This window comes from Centroberyx gerrardi, chromosome 12 (assembly GCF_048128805.1).
Source record: "Centroberyx gerrardi isolate f3 chromosome 12, fCenGer3.hap1.cur.20231027, whole genome shotgun sequence".
NCBI classification, from domain to species: Eukaryota; Metazoa; Chordata; class Actinopteri; order Beryciformes; family Berycidae; genus Centroberyx; species Centroberyx gerrardi.
In genome coordinates, this window is record NC_136008.1 from 7722381 (window position 1) to 7746620 (window position 24240).

General features: G+C 42.7%; 3 protein-coding genes across 4 annotated transcripts; 2 read left to right on the forward strand and 1 right to left on the reverse strand.

Moving 5' to 3' along the window:
• Positions 1–3031: 3031 nt before the first annotated feature.
• On the forward strand, positions 3032–7382 carry etsrp (ETS1-related protein). Of its 2 annotated transcripts, none has more exons than XM_071907173.2 (8): positions 3032–3152; positions 3618–3699; positions 4678–4794; positions 4897–4971; positions 5064–5213; positions 5337–5597; positions 6297–6415; positions 6536–7382. In XM_071907173.2, exons 1-8 carry the CDS (start codon positions 3087–3089, stop codon positions 6815–6817), a joined length of 1152 nt encoding a protein of 383 aa, XP_071763274.1. In that variant the 5' UTR covers positions 3032–3086; the 3' UTR covers positions 6818–7382. The 2 variants fall into 2 exon arrangements, with proteins under 2 accessions (XP_071763274.1, XP_071763276.1); XM_071907175.2 differs by having other exon boundaries at positions 4711–4794.
• A 1038-nt stretch (positions 7383–8420) lies between these two features.
• On the forward strand, positions 8421–12534 carry LOC139917876 (apoptosis-associated speck-like protein containing a CARD). Its single transcript, XM_071907096.2, has 4 exons — positions 8421–8813; positions 10073–10117; positions 10861–11638; positions 12216–12534. Coding segments are annotated over exons 1-3 (300 nt in total). The 5' UTR covers positions 8421–8560; the 3' UTR covers positions 10863–11638; positions 12216–12534.
• A 2169-nt stretch (positions 12535–14703) lies between these two features.
• On the reverse strand, positions 14704–18322 carry LOC139917952 (uncharacterized). The gene is made up of 6 exons (XM_078287022.1): positions 18025–18322; positions 16185–16210; positions 15737–16060; positions 15062–15252; positions 14760–14963; positions 14704–14728 (listed from the first exon to the last, which is right to left on the reverse strand). The coding sequence occupies exons 1-6, from the start codon at positions 18275–18277 to the stop codon at positions 14704–14706; spliced, it is 1023 nt and encodes a 340-aa protein (XP_078143148.1). The 5' UTR covers positions 18278–18322.
• Between the last annotated feature and the right edge of the window lie 5918 nt (positions 18323–24240).

The window sequence follows — 24240 nt, forward strand, 5'->3', positions numbered from 1 at the left end:
TATGACACAGCAAATGTCATGTTATCTGAAACACACTGGAACAAGCAGGAATTAAATTTGTCTCAGTTTTTCCTGTGCAGACGAAAACAAACCTGAACTCCCTAGACAGATTCTGAACAGGAACTGGAGAAAGTTTGGTTAAGACAGCTGATTAAAACCTATAATTTCAGTTAGTGATGTGTCCGATAACTGATCAGTAAATGAATGTGTGGAGGTGAGTTTGAGTTGTGGATGGATAGACAGATGTTTGTAATAGATGTGAGGATGAGAGGAAAGTGTAGGGGCCAGAGTCACCTCATGTGCATAGGACCCATAGTTCTCAGCTACAGCCCTGCCAAGTTATAGATGTCAGTGGTTCCCAAAGTGGGGTGCGGGGACCTCCAGGGGTCCTTGAAGGGGTTCCAGGGTGTCCCTATGAAGCAAAATGAGGAGTAGTTCAATTTCACTGCATATAAATTGGTATAACGAGAGAATATACAAGGAGAACTGTTTTGATTACAGGTTTAACTGTATCCATATTGTTGTTATCACCCCAGTAGAGACAGTTATACAAATCCAAAGCCTAGTAAATCAAACTGTATCCAACAACAAAACTCAAAATCTTATCCTGTTTATGAAAAAGTTTGGCAGCCCCTGGATTTGTTGTGTAAATGCCTATAGTCTGAATCATGAGCAGGATATTGCTCTCTCGACCCTTATGAAATATTGATCTCCCTATTGGCAACTTGTTTCCCCACCAGCTTGCTGTGAACTTGCATTGGAAAATCCCCATCTATCGACAGTGTAAGAAAGTGCACCAGTCATTTGAAGAAGCTCCTTCTATAGGAAAATGTCCAAGTCAGTTATATTACAGGTTTATTTAGGCAGGTAACTTTATTTTTTTGGTCCATGTAGAGACAGTTGTAAATCATTTTCTAGACTGGTCCTGACTTCAGAATGAGACACATGCTTCCAGACCACTAATAGTGTTTATAATGAGCAATACTATTTATCCTGTCCAGACTCGTGCAAATTAGGTTGCAGATAGATGTTTAATGAATGCGTCAAAACAGCAAACTAGTTGAGAGGTGTTGATTGGAGACTTGTTTGTTCACTCTTAGAGATTTAAGTGTTAAAATCTGATGGGTATGAACTTACATAAACACTGCGGCAAAGTGTTGACTTTTACACTCTAATGATTAATTAACACTGGTGATTTTGCTGTACGGACCTATTCCACGAATCCGATGCGAAGTTTGCATATAGGTCTTTTTTACATTTTTAAATCTCTTTGAATAATTTCTTATTACTGGACGTTTTGGGCCTTCAGCTTCTAGAAACCGTTTTCTTTTGTCAGCCCGCAATTTAAACACACCAACTGAATTATTCTGCGTCAACTCCTTCGCTGACAGTCTCAGTTGTTAATCACCTCGTGTGTGTTGTGTAACTTTATCCCGGTTGTGTCCGTGTCTTGAGGTGGGGGTCCCAATCACGACTCCCGTCTCCCACCGCCGCGCACGATTTCACCGCTCACTTTTCCAGATGGAGGCTGTGTGTGTGTGTGTGTGTGTGTGTGTGTGTGTGTGTGTGTGTGTGTGTGTGTGTGTGTGTGTGTGTGTGTGTGTCTCGGAGGAGAATAGCAGAGATGTTTGTTTATACAAGGCCCTGGGTCCGGCCTTATCTGCTGCAGCCACTCACGCCGTGATTTCAGACTTTCTTCAGCGAGTAGTTTTTACGGGCCATTGTTTTGTCGACTGGTTTCTAAAGATACAGAGATTTTCCTCCCACCTCATTAGAAACCGACTGGCGAGTTGTGATTTCAAAAGCCCCACTTCAACCCCACCCAAATTATGGCTTCGTTATTTAGTCCCGGGTGTCAAGCTATCAACATGACCACAGGTTTAAAATATGTTTAGGCCGTTCAATGATAGGAAAACACACAGTATTCGTTGTTTCATTATTTACCCATATTTCTGACAAATGTTCATACAGTTTTAAATCTTAACATGCCGCCATTTTTCTCTTTTGCTTTTATGCATTTGTTGAAGCAGGAGACAAATAATCTTTAGACAAATATAGATCTACAAATATTAGATTAGGGTATTTCTCCTATAAAAGCTCGAGGTCTTAAGCCAGATAGCCTCTCCATAATATCCATAATAGGGAACAGTAAGCAATACATCTATATTGCAGTATCCCTCATGAATAACCAGTAGGGAATAATCATTTTCCCTGACGAAATAATAACACTATCATGTTCCTTTAATATTCCTATGGCTTATAAGTGTGTCTGCGGCACTCAATAGTGAGTTTATAGTGGCCTTATTGTACTTTCTGAATGTTATTATAGTATTCCTGTAGTCTTTGGGACTCAATATTGAGTAAATGACATTATTGTAGGCTGCTTTATTTGATATTTGTTAAATCTCCTACTATAATAGTCCTATAATATTCCCACAGGGACGTACGGTAGTGTGTTTTGGGGCTCAGTAGTGAGTTTATAGTGACGTTATTGTACTTTATAGCATTTTCAATCTCCTATAGTTTTATTATAACATTCCTATAATATTCCCACATGGACCCTGTGTGTCTGGTACTCAATACTGAGTTTATAGTGACTTTACTGTTACTTTATGGTACTTTTTTAATCTCTGATGTTATTATAATAGTATAATATTCCTATAGTGTGTCTGAAATATTCAACAGTGAGTTTGAAGTAAGCTTATAGTAGCCTACTTTATGGTATTTCTGTATCTCCTATGGCACCATTATAATATTACTATAGGAAATCTTTGTAGTTTGCTTTAGTTTTGTTGTGATATTTGTATTTGTATAAAATTTACTACAGGTTTACTATAACTGATAGCAGAGTGATGGGAGTGAGTGATGGTCTTTTATGAATGAATGTTTGGTTGGCTGATCTGTTGTTGGGGTGTCGTGGCTGACGTCACGCCCTATTAAACCTCGCGCTGGTCACGACGCAGAGCGGGCGCGCGCCCCTCCCACCTCAGCTGCTTTATAACGGGACAGGGCCGGCTCGATACTGACCACTCTATCTGTAAAACAGGGAAGGAGCATTTGGCGACACAAAAAATAAAAAGAAAGAGATGTACTGGGACACTATCATCAAGCCAGGCGACAGAAGCATAGAGAGCAAAGACGCGAAAATAAAGGTAGGGTTTGTTTTTTCTTTTTTGTTTACATGGTTTGAATGTTAATTGGGTATGGGAACTTGCCATAGCTTAGATTAAGTGATGTCAAATTTGATTGTGTAGTTTTTATATTTATAATTCAGAGCAAAGATAAAGTAAAAACACATTGAATCACATTGAATAGGCCAAAATAATGGGCTAATATCTTGTCAGTCATCAGTAATTTATCCACTTTGTCCTCAGGAATTTAGCATTGAAGTTTTGGTTGCAAATAACATTAGGTGCAAGGACTTTTCCATAGAGTTTAGTGAATTGACTCCCCTGCTTGTCCCACTGCTCTCTTTCACTGGCCATGTAGACACTAATTAGCCAAAGCCACTTGCACTTCAAAGAAAACAGTTCACAGAGTGTCTGAAAATTCCATTGTGCAGATACAAAGTTGTACCTTAAATCACTGAAACACAACCATCTGCTTGTTCTACACAGATGGAGATTTGCCAGTCTGGATATTACACAGAAGACTTCAGGACGCAGGAAGTGCCTGCTGGCTTTGACTTTGCATCATATGGTAAGTTGACTAAAATTACTGCATCACATGAGGACCAACAAAGTTTACAACCACCACCTCGCCTCTCCTGATGTTATGGGTTTGATAATACAGGCTGCTAGTTTTAATCTCAGTCGTGACAGTCCAGATAGATGTGGATGAAGATCTTTTGTGCGATCGGCCTCCCGCCTCTGTTTCCTCTGAACCTGAGCAGCTGAAGGACAGAGGAAATATTTTTGCAGTCAGTATCATCACATCTGTCAGAGCTTTCTACATGAGACCTTGACACCAGGGGCTCTTACTCAAACCAGGGGCTGTGTCAGGATAATGGGGTGCCGGCATGTGTGTGTGGGTATGTGTGTGTGTGAGAGTGTGTGTGTTTCCCCCACCATATGAAGAATGCCTGAATGGGCTGAGGTAGAGAGAGAGAGACAGAGGGAGAGAGAGAGAGAGAGAGAGAGAGAGAGAGAGAGAGAGAGAGAGAGAGAGAGAGACAGGGTGGTCAGGTTAAAGATACTCTCTGTTTTTTACTCCCTCTCTCCCTTCCCTAATCCTTTCCTCCAGACTTCCTCCTCCAACAGATTTAGAGCCCCCCTCCACCCCCTCCTCACCCCCCACCCCCCCCTTTCCCTTCATCACTACTCTGTCACACTCCCTCCGCTGGCGTTTCCTCCTCTCTCTCCCCCCTCCCTCCTTCGTTTCCTCCTCAGCCTCCACCTCCATCCATTGAGCTAAAAAACCCGAGGTGGTGCTTGAGAGCCTGGTGCTGATTCGGCAGTAAACAAATGGCGTTTTTTTTCTCTGTGTCAACATCCAGCGTTGAGATAATAACCCAAACAATTAACCCGGGCTTGTAACTTCACCCCATCTTTTCCCTCTTTTTAATGGCGGGCTAAGCTGTGCATAACCTCCTCTTAAAGCCATGTACTGTGCCTGTGTTTCCTCCCCTGTCCTCACACACACTGACTCCCATCTGTGTGTATTGTGTGCAACCTCCAGACTGCCCTGGTGAAGACCTGTCTTTTCTGTTAGACAGTAAAGGCCCGGGACAGCAGCAGTACCTGGCGGAAACCTACGCAGAGCCACAGAAAAACCCTCGCCAGTACGACACCAAAGGTTAACACCCCAAATACAACATTACCCTCACGTTGAGTTGACATTGTGTCTGATTTATCTGCCTCTGAATGAAATCTCACACTTGCTTTCCTTGTTTCTCAGTGAGCACCAGCGACTCAACGCTCTTCAACCTGGACTCGTATCCAGAGTTCAACTGGTGGGCCTCGTATCCACACGGTGAGGCTCTGTCTTTGAGTATTTGAATGAGTGTAACACTCACTAACAAGGAGTCTTATTCTAATGACTAACTCTTTCTTCTTGATATGTAGATGGGCTCACGTTAGACCAGACCCAAGCGGGGTACCAGGAGTCTGCCCAGACCTACCAGAATCTTGTGCCCCAGAACGGACAGTTCAGCCCGGGCATGGAGGACGGCAGCAGCCCCTTCCTCCCTGGAAAAGGAGGAAATACATTACAAAGTAAGACATTTCATGCACAGATATTCAAAAACATCCGTGTCCCTTGTTTTGATGATCGCCGGTGTTTTCCCTTTTGAAAGCCTAATGCTGCAGTTCAGTTTGTAACTCTGCTCTTTGCTCCAGGTGAGACAGACCAGAGCTATTCGTGTCACTCGGCTGAACTGTACGACTCCGAGGCACAGAGGCGGTCATCGTCCTTCTGGCCTGACTTCCCCTCTCCCGGCTTCACTGCCCCCCTGCCACACCCGCCTCCGGCCTCGTGTCCCTCGAACCCCGGGCCTCAGTCCGCGGAGCAGTACTGCCCCCGTGTGGCCAAACGCAAGACCACACACTCCCAGAGGCCAGACAGGGAGGGCCAGATGGTGGGAATGTCAGCTTACCCAGGTTAGACTTTGCTCTCTTGTCTCTTCGGTGCTGCTCTTTAACTCTGGTTTCAGGCGTAAGAGTTCATGTGCACAGATGTTTGTCAGCACACTCCAGTGATTTGTCATTCAAAAAACATCTGTGTGTCTAGTTTAGGACAGCACACTACTTATGTTACTTCAGTGCACCGTATTGTCACTTTTGGCTGACAACCTCATAACTCCAACCTTGGTGATTTTCATGTTTAACTTCATCTGAAGGATCGCATGATCCTTTATAGGATGAAAAAATTCTACAAGATTTATGGAACCCTTTCAAAACCAATTGGATAAACTAAGAAATGTATGATGGTCAAGCTAAAAACAAGGCTTTTTTTCTCAGTTCCTGAAAATTGACATTTTGGAGATACAAGGTTCTCACCCGACAACAACGAGTTGATAACAACATATGACATATGTGTTGCTATCATGTTGCTAATATGTGTCACAAACTAGACACATGGGAGTGTTGAAAATGACACATTTTCCATCACTTTGCCGAAGACGTTTGTCTAAAACAGATGCAGGACACAGTCAGACAGGCGTGTGATTGTCATTGTATGTCTATTATTTATCTAAAGTCTAATAGTGACATTTCTGAGTTGAATCAACTTCTTGTGCTGCATTCATTCATTCATTCATTCATTCATTCATTCATTCATCCATTCATTCATTTATTCAGGTTCTGGGCCCATCCAGCTGTGGCAGTTCTTACTGGAGTTGCTTCTGGACTCGGCCTGCCGTACCTTCATCTGCTGGACGGGAGATGGCTGGGAGTTTAAGATGTCTGATCCCACAGAGGTAAGACCGTTTTACTGTTTTGGTTTAGAGCACCTGCTGAATGCTCTGGATGATGTTTTCGGGGTCTTTCTGATAATCTCACCTGAACCCACCTCTAATTGGTTCTGATCCGCCCAATAGGTGGCCAAGCGCTGGGGCCAGTGCAAGAACAAGCCCAAGATGAACTACGAGAAGTTGAGCCGCGGCCTGCGCTACTACTACCACAAGAACATCATCCACAAGACGGCGGGCAAGCGCTACGTCTACCGCTTTGTCTGCGACGTGCAGGGCATGCTGGGAAAGACAGCGCAGGAAGTCCTGGCCAGTCTGAACGTTTTGCCCACAAACACAGAAGCCTGGCAGTGTCCTGCGGTACCGGCAGCAACGTCAGAGCACAGCAGCGAAGCATGGGTGTCACAGTAGGGAGCGGGTGCCAGGACTGTTGGCTGTTCTTGTAGTCTTAATAGAAGGTGACCAGTACATGTTTACTGAGTCCTGCAGCCTACAAAGTGAACACTGACTTTTGTTAATTGATGTTGAATTCCCTCACTGGTGCGAAGAGATTCTAGGCAGAAAAGTAAGAGTCTTATTCCAAAATGTTACATATCAGTTTTGGAAAACCAAAAAGTTCACCATGCAATCACTTTGTAAGAGTAGGTGTCACCTTTTTCAAATTATGGATCATTTTGGAATGAAACTCTTCAAATATACCTGACCCATAAATGTATTGCTCCTCAACCTCAGTGGTAAATAGCAGTTTTTTGGGGTATTTTAAGCACTATAAACGAGTGATTTTAGTAGCAGTTGGGGGTCCATGTTTCCATTTGATGTGGTTCTATGAAGGCATTAATTTGTAAATAATGTTTATATGTTCCCTATGTAGAGGTTTGTGCATTTAGATTATTTTTTATACAAAACTCATGTCTACCTCTATTGCTAATCAGATTAAATAAACTGGGATGATTTTCAGTCCCTCACTGTGAAACTTTTAGCCTGTGTGATGACTGTTTCATGTAAATAAACTGTACATAAATGAGGATATGTGTGCAGAGTGTCATTCCATATACAGGTAGGTGTACAAAAGCTGACTAGGCATATTCATTTTATTTTCCAGTGGGATACTGTCTTCCATTGTGTAAATTGCTCCAATATCCCCATAATATTCCTATAGGGATTTGTCTATAGCCTACTCAATAGTGATTTTATATTAACCTTAAACCATAAACCTTTTATGGTTTTCTTTTATCTCCTAATTAGATTACACTACATTAGATTATTATCATTATTATTATTATTATTATAGACGAGACAAAATGAATAAATGATGAATAGATTAGATGAAACTTAAATGATCCCTGTGGGAAAATTTGGCCGTTGCAGCACCAAGTAGTGATAGTCTGAAAACAATTGTGTATAAATAAGAATAAAGCTGGGGGTATATTTGTTTAGATTAATGATTTTAGCAGCAGTTGGGGCCATGTTTCCATTTAATGTCTCGGCCTACCTCTCTTGATAATCAAATTAAAGTCATTCATAAAATCAATCATTCTCCTATGATTGCTTTTAATATAGTATAGTTCTTAAAATGTATTGTAGGATTTATTACAGGATTATTACTCATTATAAGAGCTAGTAACGAGGTAACAGGTCTTCACAGTGGACTCTGTATGCTCACAGGCTGCAGACTGCTGCCTATACTTCCGTATATCTCATGCTGCCTTCACTGCTCGTAAGCGCCTCTTCCCAGGTCGTAAATAAAAGTTGATGTAGCTTTATGTAATAATCAAGCGGCATACAATGTATTGAATGCCAAATAATAGCACTACTAAAATGTAACACTTTCACCATCAGCTGTTCACAGTTTCCACATCTCGGCAACTCGGTATTGACACTGACACTCTCCCCCAGTTGTATTTACCACTTTGTAAGAACGTTCATGTGGGCTCCTGTCATAATTACGATTTTTCCAACAGCATTTGAAGGCAACACGGCCTTTATGGGCTGTACGTGCCTATATGTTTTCTTCCCTGAAGGAGCACCTACCCAACTCGGTAAATAGACGCTGCTGGGTGCGTCAGCGTCTCACCTCTTCCACGGTTAGGTGGCCTTGAGAATAAGACTGTTGGTATATAGAACGGCAATTTGCTCCTCGGAGATTGATGAGAAATGCCCCCCAAAACTATCAAAAATGCTATAAAAGACATGCTGGAGGACCTGGGGGAGACCCAGCTGAAGAAGTTCCGCTCCCAGCTGCTGGACCGCAGGGAAGAGCCGCGGGTCAGACGCAGAGCCGTGGAGGGCAAAGATATCTTCGATATCTCGGACGTTTTGGTCTCAACCTTCACGGAGCCCGGAGCCCTTAAAGTGTCTCTGGAGATACTGAGAGAGATTGACTGCAACGAGGAGGCAGACAGACTCGGTGAGTTGAAACCAGTAGAGGAATGGAAACGAATATTAAGCGATAATGGGCTGTAATGAACTGAAAAAGTGAATGGATTTCAGTTCAAAAAGCTCAAGCCAAAGACTATATGCTACATTAGCCCGCGTATTCATTTTACTTTCATTTTTGAACATGTGCAACTGCATTCACATCGACCATGCCTGTGTAAATGGTAAAATAATAACTTTATTAATAGGACGTTTCTAAAGCAAAAGTTTACAAAGTGCTTCACAATTTGGCTGTAGCCTACGACAGACAAAACACACGGAAACAAAGTTACAAGAAACGCAGCGGCATAAGCAAAGACATAAACATAATGTAACGTAAAAGAAGTAATGTAATGAAAGAGTAACTCCTGCTTCCTACATATAGAACCTCCTTGCTTCCTACTAGCAGACAAAACCAACCCTCCCCCTCTACTCTCAGCCACTCACAGGTGCGCTATCTCCCGCGGCTCACTGTCATAGGTCACTGACATGACAGACAGGCTTCACAGCGTCTAAGCTGATAACATGTTCACTGACACTCGGAAATGTCAGTACTTTAACTCAACAGTCACTCTATCTGAACTGAACTACGTTTCTTAACAGTGACACTCGTAACAGTTAAACACTAACATGAACTCAGTCCGTTACAATTGCTGCCTTCAAATGGAACTCGTGAGCTCGTGGTTACGACATGGGAAGTCGTGTACACGATATGCTTGGCGTTCAAGTGGTTAAGTCGTGAGAGCACCGCTGCTAGGCAACGCTGCAACGCTGTGTCTAGAAGCCACCAAGGCTAACAATTTAGCTAGCTAGCGAGCAGGTAACGTAATGTAGGAAATGCAAAGGCATAATGACAGAGGAAAAAGATGAGGCTGTTGGGAATATCAACATTTTCCTCAGACATATTATAAAATTACTAAGAAAAACTCCATACGACTAAAATTACAATATATTAACTTACCATCCACCGAAAAATGAACTTCCATCGCGTCCGCCATTTCTGAAAACGTCAACAAACACGTCACACCTCGTGAACTCGGAGCTTTCAGAAAATTTCCCACTTCCGAAGTCGTTAATACCACATGAGGGGGGCGTTCACTCTTCTCGTGAACCCGGTAAACACGAGCCCATTTGAAGGCACCAAATAAGTTTGTGTGAAGGCGGGCTATGGGTGGAGGCTATATGCAGGAAGTAGGCTATCAAATTATTTTTGTGCTAATCAACATTGTGTCTCTGTCTGTATTTTTGCAGCCAAAGAGACAAGTGGAGGATCTTCGACAGCTGGTTCCAGTAATTGTGAGTGGATTTCTCTGAACATTGGGCTTTAGATGCTGTTGTAGCGGTGTTTTTGAATTTCACATTAAGCTAGGCTATAATGAATCTTTCCTGAACCCAATGAACCCTTTTTCCTGGGATGACCTTTGTTCTCCCTGTATTTATGTTAGTGTAGGCTACTATTCATTTATTTATGTTAGATCGTACAGTTTGTTAACTATACTTTATGGAAAGTTTTAATATGTATATAATCTAAGAACTATACTACGGAAGCCGAGAACGGCCGTGCTTGCAATTATTTTTTTAATGCCGTATCTCGACATCACGAGTTAATTATCTCGTTATCTCGAGAAAACGAGCTTGGTTATCTCGAGATAACGAGATAATCAACCCGTTATCACGAGAAAAGAAAATGTAGTTTCCTTTTATTACTTATAGCCTAATGTTTATCAGAGATCACCATGCCAGCATGCATAGATGGAGTCTTGACAACTGTAGCAACTGAAGCTGAAAATGTCAGATCAAGGAGTACCCATTATTGATTAACGCATCAGACTGTACTTCAGTCAAGGTCTAACACAGGCAGAAATTGCATTGTGTCTTGTGAAAACGAGCTTTGTTATCTCGAGATAACGAAATACTTAACTCGTGATCTCGAGATAACGGCATTTAAAAAATAATTGCAACCACGGCCGTTCTCGGCTTCCGTACTATACTGTTATCATATTGTTATGCAATTTTAATTTTCGTTAACTGTCTTGCAGGATCCTCAGCTGAAGCCCAAGGTGTGGTTGGGGTGTCACTGGCTGCCCATGAATTCTGATTGGCCACCCTTGCTGCAACCCCAAATTAGGCTCGTTTGAGATGAGCAAGTCCTGCGCAGTTTTGACCAGCGACTTGCTTGGTCCGTTGCATGATGGTTATGATGGTCCGACTTGCTCCGCTGAATATAGAACCTCCTTGCCGCCGACCCGACTGCGCGAGCCACGGGAATCTCGCGGGACCGAGGGAGCTGCAGTTTTTGGAGCGAGGCGCTGCAGCTGCTCTCCACCGACTGCGCAGCTCCGCGGATGATGGGAAACACCTCGAGCTGAGCGCGTATTGGTTCATCACAGTTGTATCAGAGACCCACAGTGAAATGAAGAGACTTCAGTTTTATATCTATTCCAAGATGTCACTCCATGAGCAGTCCATATACCATTTTATTAGAACGCTATGTAATATTTTCCATAGGCTAAATGCCACCTGTAATGCCTACATTAAAATAAAAAAATAAGTAACGTGAAGGGCTGGGTCGTTAGAGCAGTGAGTGTGGGTGGCGGTAATGCACCTTTTAAATTGTTTATCAACCGCCGTTAAACAAAACTGAAGAAGAAGAAAAGGAGCAGCGAGTGTGCAGTCGGGAGTGTTCGGCTTGTTGATTCCTCGCCTGACTGCACTCGGCTACTCGTCTATTTTCCAGGCGTGCAGGTAGTCATCTCAAACGAGCCTTTTGTCTTGTACATCATCGGCAACTCTGATTCACACGTCATCACCTGAAATGTAAGATTGCGTTGTTTTAAGTGACCAAGGTGCCTTTTTGACGCAATTAAGTACTGTAGAGCATGATATGCAGGTGCTGATATTATTTTTCTCCAGATATTTCACAGTCCAGTCCAGTCTGTTTTTCACCTAAATAATCGTTGGACAATGCAAGTCAAATGAGTCAAATTGCTTCTGAACATATTCAAACGTATTCGCTGATTCTTGGGAATGCTCAATTGATTAAAAACAATAAAAATTTATTGCATTATGGGTCATTTTTAACGTTTTTGTTTTTCAAAACGATTGCTGGTATCAAAGAAAATCAGTTTATGGGCCGCTATTCCTGTTAGATGACTGTTATATGAGTCATCTTATTAGAATACTAGACTTAATTTTCTGTGTTTTTGAAATATTTATTGATGAATTTCAGACAGCAACATTTTGGATATAGAACATTTTATATGTAGCGTTTTGCAATGAAACCTTTCATTTTGCAATTCTTCAAAAGTAAAGTAGCATGATACAAGCTGAATACAGCCTGATATTAACTCAGATCAGTCAGTCATAAGTCATTTTTCATTCCCTTTCTCCTCAGAGAAGCACTTTGTGGATAAACACAGGATGAGCTGATTAAGAGAGTGAGCATGGTCGAACCAATCTTGGATAACCATGATATAACCATATCGACCAAGAATGTTATGATAATGTCAGATCTAAACCTACCACTCAGGATAAGATGAGGGAACTGTATAAAACACTGAATGCCAGTGGAGATAGAGGCAAAGATATCTTCTACAATATCCTTGAGCAACAGGAGAAATTTCTTATGGTTGTACAAAAACAGCTTGAAAGACTCACATCTCATTCAAAATAATTCCTACTTTGTCATCAATAATAAACTATGTTTCTCTTCATCCTCTTCTGTGGTTCTTGTTCTTTGAATAGGCTAAGTGAAAAAACTGTCTAATAAACTGTCGAAACGTCGAATTAATTAGCTAATCATAAGCTAGGCCTACAATAAAAAGCGTTTAATGTTTAAATCTACTTTTAAATGAGTTCAATGTTCTGGCAAAATACCGAACATTATAAATCTGGCTAAAATACGGAACAGACGAATGCGTAGTCCGTCAAATGAAGTGTTGCGTATCTCCAGAGTTGCGGCTCCGATCCAGCTTTGTGGTACTTTGACCTCGGCCAGAACTGACACATTTAATACTGGTAATGCTTTGGAAGGGTTTTGTATTGTGTTTGGTATGGTGTTGATGTAATAGGCTATTCGAAATTGATCAAACACATTAGGTTCATATGTAAAAAAAAGAAACAAAACGTCGGGCTCGGGCTGAGAATTCTCATAAACCTTAGGGCTCGGGCCGGGCCCGGGTCTGAATGTCTAGGGCCTGGGCCGGGCTAGGGCCTAAATTTGAGGCCCGTGCAGGGCTCTGCTGAATTTTATCTTTTCTAAAGGTGGACCCAGGTTTTGTTGGGGTGGGGGACAGCAGCAGCAGCACATCGAATTAAGAGACCTAGCTAATCATAAACTACAATAAAAAGCAACATTTAAATCTACTTTTAAATGAGTTCAATGTTCTGGCATCTCTCACGTCTCTCAGGTCCTCAGGCAAGACATTCCATCTATTTATCCATCTATCTCTATCTGATGTGATCAATAAATAGAAATGGACATTACTATCCTTTTCAAATTTTTATTGAAAAAGTGCTTATGCAAGAGTGCAAGAGAGAAAATAAGCATAAACTGATACAACCAAACTCCATCACATTTCCAACATATTAACCATTGTCATTCTACCATTTAAATTCCTGAAGCTGCCCAAAGAGGAGCAGCAGTGTGTACAAGACAGTAAAAACACCATGCTGAAGCAATAGGCAGTGGTGAAGTACCTGACATATAATGCTGAATGAACCCATGTTGGTCTGGTTTGTCATGAGCACTACGTTATCATCACATGAAATAACTTAACAGTAATTCACAAGAAAAATAAATAATCCAGAAATGCCCCACAATGTTGAATGAACTGATGGGTAAAACTTTACATTATGGTTCACTAGTTATTTTTTAATTATGAAGTGAATTAATCATTGAATAACCACTAATTGATACATGAGTTAGCTAGCTCTTAGTCACTATTAAGTAATATGCTGATAAGTGATTAAACACTTACTAATGAATCAAGAACCGTATTGTTATCATTTTGTCACAGTTTATGAGTTCATTACCTCTCTGATAGCCACTGGTAATTAATGAATTATGTAGTATGTTTGCTCATATAAAGAAGTAACATGGGAACATACCAGTAGTTATATGTTTGTGCCACTAATTGCACCAATAGTGCAAATGTAGCTACAGTTTAGAGTGGCTACAAGTCTTCGCCCCACTGGGGCTGCAGCCGAAACAGGGGCGGGAGCCACAGCCAGGGCCTGGGCATGGAGGAGGGACCGGGGCTGGAGCTGGAACTGGACGTAAGGATGGGGCCTGGACAGGAGTGGGGAGGCATGCACAATTACCTCCAAGGGATTTCATGGATGGAAAATGGATCAGTATGGTGTCCATCTCGGTGTCGATTGTAGGATCCTCTGTTCGCCCCAGGAGTGGGGGCGGGGGTGTACGTCATCCAAAGCTGCAGGGGGAAAACAGAAGATACATGCATCACCAAATTATCTATAAATCATGCTTTTAAGAGAGGAAATGAATGGATACAAGTAGAGCAATACCGTACAATAAAAGCATTATAAGGGGAATTTGGTTATGATGAGGTGGTAAGGTGGAGACTGCAACTAGTGATCAAAGTGAATAAGAGCCAGTGAAGCTTTGTTAGAGGAAAAGATTATGAAGACAATATGTAGCTAGAGTGATACTACAGGTTCTACAGCAAGCCATTACTAATCAGCATTAGAGATGAGTAACACTACACCAAATGCAGGAACAAGAGGCCTTTAACAACATACACAATAGACACAGTATTAGTCACAGAGAAAACACTTACCTTGAGGCACTCTTGCACCGTACTCTGCTGGCTGATTTCTTGCTGTCTGCCTGTGGGGCCACGCTGGTGGTTGGTACAGATTTATTGCTGGCTGATTTCTTGCTGTCTGCCTGTGGGGCCACGCTGGTGGTTGGTACAGATTTATTGCTGGCTGATTTCTTGCTGGCCGTACGGGGGCCACGCTGGTGGTTTTCCTGGCTGGCCTGGTGCTGGCAGTGGCAGCCATCGTGTCAGCCGCAGCAGCCGCAGTTCCCGCCTGGTCACGGCTCCAAATGTATTTGTTGGCAGCCTCCATTTTGGTCCCTGGGTCGCCGGTCATCCTCCGGAGGTAGTTGACATAGCTATGTAAATGGGAAGATTGATGTATTGCATTTTGACATCTGCTTGCATAACAACACCTATATCCACCACAATTCACTTAGTATACATTCAATCATACCTGATTTTGTCCTCGTCCTTGGATTCATACAGACTCTGCAGCGTCTCAGATCGGTACTTCCCAAAGCCAACAAGGGCCTGTCCCTCCTGACCTGACGGGACGGATCTGACTTTGGCTTCCTCTAACCCCCGGTGAAACCTGACCTCTTTCATAAAATCAGGGCAGGCACGCGAGTAGCGAGTCAAGGCATCCTTAAGATAAAAACACAGACTGTTGTTATTATTATAGCTCTTTCATTCATATTTATCATGGCACAAAGTAATGGTTTAGGCATAGGCAGTTTAATGACCATACAGCCAAGGCTGGAATCTGCTTTTTGTACAGCATGGCATTCAGCTCAGTTCCAGCGGCAACACAAGAAACCAACATCAACAACACACTGGACACAGCACACAACATGTATCACACAATGAATGAGTTATACCACTTTGCACAGAAAACATGAACAGACAAACAGTGGATGTTGGACATAACTAGCTATAGGGATCAGTGTGAGGAATTCAAAGTCCATATTTGAAGTGGGATGATTAGATGGGCAGATCTGTAGCGTTTCCCAGAGCACAGTAGCTGGAAAACGAGGTGAGAAGGGTGAGTGGGGTCAGAAATGATTTTCTTTGTACTTTCAACTGTACAGTGACTCCTTACATTGACTCCATCTCCACTAGGGCACTGTACCTTGTTGGCCTTCAGCTGAGACGCTGTGCTTTTACCAGCCACCAGGTGGGCAGTGTAGTCCATGTCGTTCTCCAACAGCCATTTGAAGGTCTGACCCCGGTACTGGCCGAACTGAATCGTGTAGCGGCTCAGAACGAGCATGTTGTTACCAGGGTCACCGCCCTCGGAGATGACGCGGGCCTTAGCTTCAGCCTCCACCTCTTCTGGCTTCTTGGCTGGCCGGCCAGCTTGGGGCCGCCGGCCAGCCACATGGTCGCGAGCCTCCTGTGACGCCTCGATCACCAGCTCCCCTTTCGGGTTCCTCCGGAAGATAGGATTCCCCGTCTAGGAAAAGGCACAGAAATGAAAATAAATGGAAAACATCAATGCAAGGTATAATTTATAATGGACAACAACATGTTAAAGAGAAGAGTATTTGCATTTCTATGCTGTGTGCAGTTGAACTTACATCTAGACAGGCTTTGGTTTGTGAATCTGTATAAGAGAAGGCAAGGCAAGTTTATTTATATAGCACATTTCACACACATTCGCAATTCAAAGTGCTGTACATAAATAAAAGAAAAATAAAGATATAAAAGACATAAAAAGTGCAAGTGCAATAAAATCACATTTAAAAAGACAATGCAAAAACAAAAAAAAAATAAAGATATAAAAGTTATATATATATAAATTATAAATATTCAGTGCAGATGAGCATTGCACTAAATTTCTTAAAAAGCCCGGTGAACAGAAAGTTTTAACCCCTGATTTGAAGGATTCTAAAGTGGAGGCAGACCTCAGATTTTCTGGAAGTTTGTTCCAGGCATGAGGAGCATAAAAACTAAAAGCTGCTTCTCCATGCTTTGTTCCTGACCTGAGGGGTCTGGTGGGTTCATAACACTGAAGGAGATCAGAAATGTATTTTGGTCCTAAACCATTTAGTGCTTTATAAACATGCAACAGAATTTTAAACTCAATGCTTTGGGACACATGGAGCCAATGCAGTGATCTCAGCACTGGAGTGATGTCATTTTCTGGGTTAGAACCCTGGCAGCAGCTTTCTGGATGAGCTGCAGTTCTCTAATAGTGTTTTTAGAGAGACCTGTAAAGACACTATTACAATAGTCAAGCCTACTAAAAATAAATGCATGAATACGTTTTCCGAGGTCCTGCTTGGACATGAAGAGAAGGAGAATGGAATAGTGAAGGACCAATATAAGGTTGTTCATCTTATGTTAAGAATTGTAGCTATGGGCAATATGCACTGTGAAACCCAACCAATATCCACACTGCTCACTTTCAACATTGCATTTTTCTAGATTGTTGACCATTACTTTAAAATTTTATTTTGGTATGATCATTCCATAAATGCTTTAGAATTTAAATCATTTTAAAGCAAACATATACTTTAGAATTTAAATCATTTATCATTTACATTTCAATCACATAAATTACTGTCACAGTCTGGCATCTGTGTTCTTCAGATGCCATTCTCCACCTGTCCACCAGATGCCCTCGGACTTTCCTCCCTTCTGTGTTCCTTCCCTCCACACCTGCCCCGCATCACCCTCGTTAGCCCCGTTACCTTGTTCCCCCTTCACCAGCCTGCTTTCTACCTATCAGCTCCTGGACTCATTCCCCTCCCGCCAGCTGTTCCTCATTTCCCCATTAGTCTGTGTGTATAAATAGTCTGTGTTCCCCTGGAGTGGTGTCAGTTCGTCTGTTTTGTTACCTGCTTTGTGTCTGTTTGGCTGCCTGCTTAGTTACCTGTTCTGTTTCTTGAGTTACCTGTGTTGCTTCCTGTTGAAGTCTTCTAAGACTGTTTCTGCCAGGTTTGGACTATGGTTCCCATTGCTGTCGGCCAGGTTGAGTTTTGCCTTTTGGTTTTCCTGTTTTGTACTTTGCCTCAGTTCTTCATTAAAGCTTCTTGCTTCAGAAAAGCTCCCCGCCTCGACTGTCTGCATTTGGGTCCTAATCTCTGCCCCTGACAATTACATTTTCATTCTGTGTGAAATAATCCTCCATAACCTACTCGTGTTGTGTTATTTAAAATGTGCTAACCATGGCCAATTTTCCCTTCCAATACATGTATCGCTTGGCAGTCATGGGTAGGCACTGCATCGCCCTTTTGGCGCAAAACGAAACTTAAAAGAAGCGGGCCACTGTATCTACACTGTTTCTAGCTTGAACTTTTTAAACTGAAATCCATCCTCTTTTTCCGGTTCATTACAGTCCGTTATCACTAACTGATATAGCCTACATGCTTTAAGCTGGTGCAGCCTCGGTCGTTTAGGCTGCAGCTCACTCACCCAGTCTCTCTGCCTCCTCGTTGCAGCCAATCTCTCTCAGTATCTCCAGAGACACTGTAAGGGCTCCGAGCTCTTTGAAGGTTGAAACCAAGACGTCTGAGATCTCGTAGACATCTTTGCCCTCCACGGCTCTGCGTCTGACCCGCGGCTCTTCCCTGCGGTCCAGCAGCTGGGAGCGGAACTTCCTCAGCTGGTTCTCCCTCAGGTCCTCCAGCATGTCTATTAGAGCACTTTTGATAGTTTTGCGGGGCATTGCTCATCAATCTCTCAGCAGTAAAGTGTCGTCCTGTTTGGTGATAGTCTTATTCTTGAGGCCACCTCGCTGTGAAAGGGGTGTGACGAGCCCAGCAAGCGTCTATTTTTTTTTTTTTTTTTTTACCGGTTTGAATTCGATACTACACCACACGGATTAGGCGCCCCCTAAGAGCTCAACAGTAACCGCCCACTTTTTTTTTTTTTTTTTTTTTTTAAATATATGTTTATTGATTTTTGATTCAGCAAAGCAACACACATCAACAAAAACAATTAAAAGAGGGACAAAATCAAAACAAAACATCTCGGCTCACAGACTCACACATTCAAAAAGGCAAGTGACTCAGGAATTACATAAAATAAAAATAAAAATAACAAATAGCTAAATAGCAGGTATCACACAGGTCCATACTACATAAACCCTCTTGTAAGAATAGCAGAGCTATCTAAACCAATATATGACATAAAAGGCTCCCATGTTCTACGAAATACATTGTCTTTGCGATGTAACATGCATGTCAAATAGTCCAATAATACATATTTAAGTATGACCTTATGCCAATATGTTTTAGATGGAACTTTGTCTCTTATCCAGTTCAAAAGAATGCATTTTCTTGCACAGAATGTTAGCATTTTGTCGAGTTTCCCTTTATATTTATCAGTAATAAAGCCATTCGGTATCCCAAGTAACATGCATAGTGGATCACACTCTATAGTAATAGATAGGATCTTATTAATTTCCCGCCCTATAATCTGCCAGAATTGCTGTATTTTCCTGCATACCACAGGCAATGGGTGAGACTACCTGTCTCTATTTTACACTTGGGACATTGGGGGGAGGAGTCAATGTTAAACTTATGGCGTTGGGAGGGGGATATGTGGGCTCTATGTCAAATCTTGAGTTGAATTGCTTTTACTCTGTTACACACACTCAAGGTTTTTGCACTCTCCCAAGCTTCATTCCATTCATCAACCGTAATCTCTACGTTGAGTTCCCTTTCCCATGTTTCCTTTAGGTGAAAAGTGCTTGTAGTGTCATACCCTTTGATCACGCTGTAGAAAGAGCTTATGGAGTTGCCCAACTGTTTTACGGCCCTACCCTCCAACGCCAGCCACAAGGTTTTTAAAAATAATACAAGTTCTAGTTTCCGCGTGGATTTAGCGCAGCATATCGATTTAGAGGGTCCATGGCAGGTTGCCTTGACGGAGATTTCATACCCGCACACCTGGTTTAACATTCCCGCAGATTCGGCCTACTTTGAATGGAGGCCAAAGCCTGTCAAGCCCAACTCAGAGAGCGAGGGCCGTCGTCAAAGGTTTAGAGGAGGTTATTACAACAGCCCGAGTCAACTCAAGGGGGAGCTGGAGGCCCATCTTAGAAAAGCTGGAACCGATATTTATTTAAACTTTAGCGGCATTCAAAAGAGATTCGAATTTCAGGCAGGAGGTCAATATCATCTACGCTTTTTTCCGCCCGTGGCTTACATGCTGGGCATGAAACCGGGAGAATGGTTCACGTTCGAGGAAAGGATGGCTCCCTACCCCACGAAAATGAAAATCAAGTCGGGGGAGGTCTCAAGAGTTTTTATGGAGCCCCTGTAATGTACGGGAGAGGAATAGGATCTATATTTTCAAAATTATTTCGTTTTCTATCACCCCTGATGAAAAAAGGTTTTGCCCTCGCAAAACCTCATCTTAAATCTGCCGCCCGAAACATTGCTTCGGACGTATTTGGCCGAGTCGTTAGTAAATTCAGTCGAAAGACAGAAGGTCAAGAAGGTCAAGAAGGAGCGGGTGATATGATTCTGGCTAGAAGAGCGAGGAAGAGACCGCTGGGGTGACGTGTAAAAAGAGGCAAATCAAAAAAAAGAAAATCAGTCGAAAGATGCATGCCTAAAGGAAGGAACTCGGTCGGGAGGTCCGGAGATATATTTTAAAATGGCTCTTTTACACGAAAAATCACCCGAATGCACCATGACGGAGTTGGATTTATTCTCAGCGCCCATGACGCAGCTGTCTATCGAAGAAAAACACTACACAGAAGTTATGCCTATAGCGGCCATTACTGATAGAGGTCCTATTGAATTCTTTATTCCCGGAGATGGTGAAAAATACCTAGATCTCAACGATACTTTGCTACATCTCCGCCTGAAAATTACCAACGCAGACGGGACAGACCTGGCTCAGGACACCACCGTGAGCGTCATTAATTATCCTCTGAATACCATTTTTTCACAATGCGACGTAATTCTCGGGGACAGACTGATATCTCAGGCCAGCGCCACTCACCCGTACAGAGCTATGATCAAGACCCTGCTAAACTTTTCAGAAGATATGCTAAAAAGTCAATTCAGCGCAGGGTTATTTTACAAAGACACGGCAGGTGCTATGGACTCTGTAGTGATTAATAACGGGCCTAATAAAGGGGTAGTTCAGAGAGGTCGATTCAGCGCGGACTCTAGAGAGTTTCACTTGCTGGGTCCCCTTCACTCCAACATATTTATCTGCGAGAGGTTACTTTTGAACTCTGTGGATTTGAGAATTAAGCTGACCCGGGGAAACGACGCCTTCTGTCTCATGGCAGCCGCCAACGCCGATTACCGTTTAAAAGTAGTCGGGGCTTCCCTGTTTGTCAAGAAAGCCACAGTCTCCCCCGCCGTGCGTTTAGGTCATTCGGCGGCCTTGCTGAAAGGTAACGCGCTCTACCCGTTATCACGTATTAATGTGAAAACATACTCCATCCCCCAGAATTCGAGAATATGTAATCAAGAGAATCTATTTCTCGGGACCATGCCCAAGTACCTAGTACTCGGAATGGTTAACCCTATGTGAACAAGGACACTCTTGAAAAGTCAATGCGGCGCACGTACGACAGAGAGTAAACACTAGTTTACCTTTTCCCATTTTCTAAGGTAACACGGGGAAAAATAAGCCTCTAGGAGGGTAGACAACTGCCCTGATCAACCCGTAGTAAGCCTGAGGCTCTTTGAAATCTTTGTAGATTATTTCGGGGTGTCCTAGAGGGTAAGGATAGTTACAGTTTGCATAGGGATAGAGGGAAGTCACGTCTACGTACTGTATAGTTTCATCAGAAGCAGCTGTGTACCTGAGCTGTACCGCACACGTCCTACCTCCGTACAAAGCAGCTCGGGGTGAGAGAGGCTGAGGAGCGTTGTAATGTTTTAGAAAATCCTGCAATCCCCGATCTGATTTTTTCATCTCTGTCCAGTCGTGTTCTCTCATCGCTACCACTTTTACACCGTGCACAGATTGTAGCTTTTGTAATTTGTCCTCACATGCCTCGTGCAAATCTTGATAGCTACTATGTGTCAGAGGACAGATGTCAAGAGGTGGAAAACAGGACGGACAACCGTGGTAAAAACACCCCAGAAACTCCCAGGCCCATTTTTCGCCGTCAATTTCTACGTATCCGTCTACAAAAAACCTCCCCAGCTGTTTTTCTCCTATATTCAGAGCGTGTTGAATAGGAATGTTCTCTGTGAACCTGACCCACTCTAACCACTGGATGCCAGCGCTTGAATATGTTTTAAATTGTTGTCTGTAGTCGTCGGGCGATGGTATGGCGAGGCTATTAGGAGGTAAGAAATTTGTGACAAAAACCTTCATGCACACTGAGGCGATTGTGGCGCAGCTGAAGGGGTCGACTTTCGTTTCTTTCACGTACTCTTCTCTAAATATGATGCAGGCCATCATGAGGATGTCTGTGTCATTTTCACAGTAAACTTTAGCTTCCTTCTGAAAATCAAAAGTCCCATGAAGAGCGACGGTATCGTACCAGGTATCAAATTCCTGTTTTTGCTTTTCTGTCACTCCGTACAGTTCACGAGGGGGGTAGGGGCCCACGTAATTTAAATTGGCCTCTGAACTAAAGCGATGGGGGAAAAACCCTTTGACTTTACTGCTAAAGCCTAAGGCCTTTGGCATAGCGGCTAGTGACATAAATAAAAACGACAGCGAGTCTATGTATTTTTGTCGGTAGTCGGTATCACTGAAGCAAATTACTTTGCTACCTTGCATAATTAAGCTGGGCTTTACACCCAACTCGATCATGGCGTTAAGAACAAGATAGCTGTCAAAACATTTAGAATTGTGCGCTATAAACACTGATTTCGCGTATTTGGGCTTCCTGAAATGCAGAACAAAGTCTTTGGCACATTGGAGCCCTTCAGAGCACCACGTCTCTCCCTCGAGCGTTTTTGTAGTCACTAAAAAGGGGACATGAACGCCGTTTTCGTCTGGAAACGTTTCAAAGTCATAGAATATTAAGTTCTGGTTATAATCTTTCTCGGGGAGCAAACACTGTATGTAACATTCATGTTTGTCTTCAGACTCAGACAGCAGTTTCTCCCCGCAGATTTTACATTTCCGCAATGGACACACGTGCGGTTCGGTGTTCTTAGCCAAAGCCACGTAGTATATCAGGCCGCAATTTTCACATTTTTTAAGCATTTCGCAATCGCTGGCATATACTTTGGCATTTGGTCGCCATTTAGGCTTTTTGTGCGCTTCCATACAGTAAAGGGAACGACACGTCCTGTTGCATTCGTTACACGTTGTAGGTTTTAGCTCATGCTGTGTACAGTCAGAGTCAAAGCATACTTTACAGTATTTGTAGCAGCGGTGATTCAAAACGTTGTTGTATCCTGTGTAACAATGCTCGCACACGTTCTTTACTCCTAGAAAGGCTTTGAGATTTCTAATGCCGTAGTAGTGATTTAGGAAGAGAAATAAAAACAGTGTAGGCCTATTAGACTGCTTTTGAAAAGACGTCTGGAATTTAGAGAGTGTTTTTGAATCATCGGTTCTGTAAAACACTACAATTTGCGGTTCAAAATCTGTTCAAATTTACAGATGTCGTTAAAAGTCACAGCCATCTGTGCAGTCAACCCCGCTTTATCCTGAATCTCACTGCCGAGCACCGCGGCGTCCCTATCACTGAGATTGGGACTCATAAGATGTACCAAATTGATGGCAAAACAAAGTTGATTACCGGGGTTTTCTACTACGTACAAACAGCGACCTCTCAGCTCCATCTGGATGACATCTCCGTGCATGGCGTGTGAAAACGCTCTTGCCGTCATATTGTTTATTCATCATACTTTACCCCTGTATCATATAGGACTGCTGTTTGAAAATTCTGCTATTGATTTTCGCGTATCATTAGGAGACGTCTGGGAACTAGTCCGCTTCACACGCATTCATTCATAGAGAGAGTGAGTGAGTGAGTGAGAGAGAGAGAGAGAGAGAGAGAGAGACGGCAGGGGTTGCTGAAGGGTCCCATGGTGGAGGGGTGCGTGTCCCCTGACCTTTGACCTAAACCTGTCACATTAATATTCTGATGAAAGCTGGTCTATGTTACTCTCTCATGTTGTTGGTCCTCATTAATAAGCAGAGGGAGTAAGCCTTCCAATTGTGTCGCAAGTATTTTAGAGAGGAGTTTCAGATCCACGTCTAGTAAAGAGATCATTTTGCAATTCTTCAAAAGAAAGTAGCCTGATACAAGCTGATTACAGCCTGATATTCACTCAAATCAGTCAACCATGAGTCATTTTTCACTCCCTTTCTCCCGAGAGAAGCACTTTGTGGATAAACACCAGGATGAGCTGATCAGTGAGCATGGTCGAACCAATCTTGGATAAGCTCCTGACCGAGGAAGTTATCAAACAAGAAGCTTACAATGATGTCATATCTAACCCTACCACTCAGGAGCAGATGAGGGAACTTTATAAAACACTGTCAGTGGAGGCAAAGATATCTTCTACAATATCCTTGAGCAACAGGAGAAATTTCTTATGGTTGTACAAAAAGCAGCTTGAAAGACACTTCTTCAAAATAATTTCTATTTTGTCATCCATAATGAACTGTGTTTCTCTTCATCCCCTTCTGTGGTTCTTGTTCTTTGAATAAGTGAAAAAACTGTCCTACAAACAATACATGAAGCAA

Coding starts and splice junctions, on each gene's coding strand:
- etsrp (XM_071907173.2), top strand. CDS start 3,087: ATGTACTGGGACACTATCATCAAGCCAGGCGACAGAAGCATAGAGAGC. Junction 3,700..4,677: donor CTTTGACTTTGCATCATATG/GTAAGTTGACTA, acceptor TGCAACCTCCAG/ACTGCCCTGGTGAAGACCTG. Junction 5,598..6,296: donor GGGAATGTCAGCTTACCCAG/GTTAGACTTTGC, acceptor TCATTTATTCAG/GTTCTGGGCCCATCCAGCTG.
- LOC139917876 (XM_071907096.2), top strand. CDS start 8,561: ATGCCCCCCAAAACTATCAAAAATGCTATAAAAGACATGCTGGAGGAC. Junction 8,814..10,072: donor CGAGGAGGCAGACAGACTCG/GTGAGTTGAAAC, acceptor GTATTTTTGCAG/CCAAAGAGACAAGTGGAGGA.
- LOC139917952 (XM_078287022.1), bottom strand. CDS start 18,277: ATGCCCCGCAAAACTATCAAAAGTGCTCTAATAGACATGCTGGAGGAC. Junction 14,964..15,061: donor AAGGACGAGGACAAAATCAG/GTATGATTGAAT, acceptor CCATTTACATAG/CTATGTCAACTACCTCCGGA. Junction 14,729..14,759: donor AATCAGCCAGCAATAAATCT/GTACCAACCACC, acceptor CCCCACAGGCAG/ACAGCAAGAAATCAGCCAGC.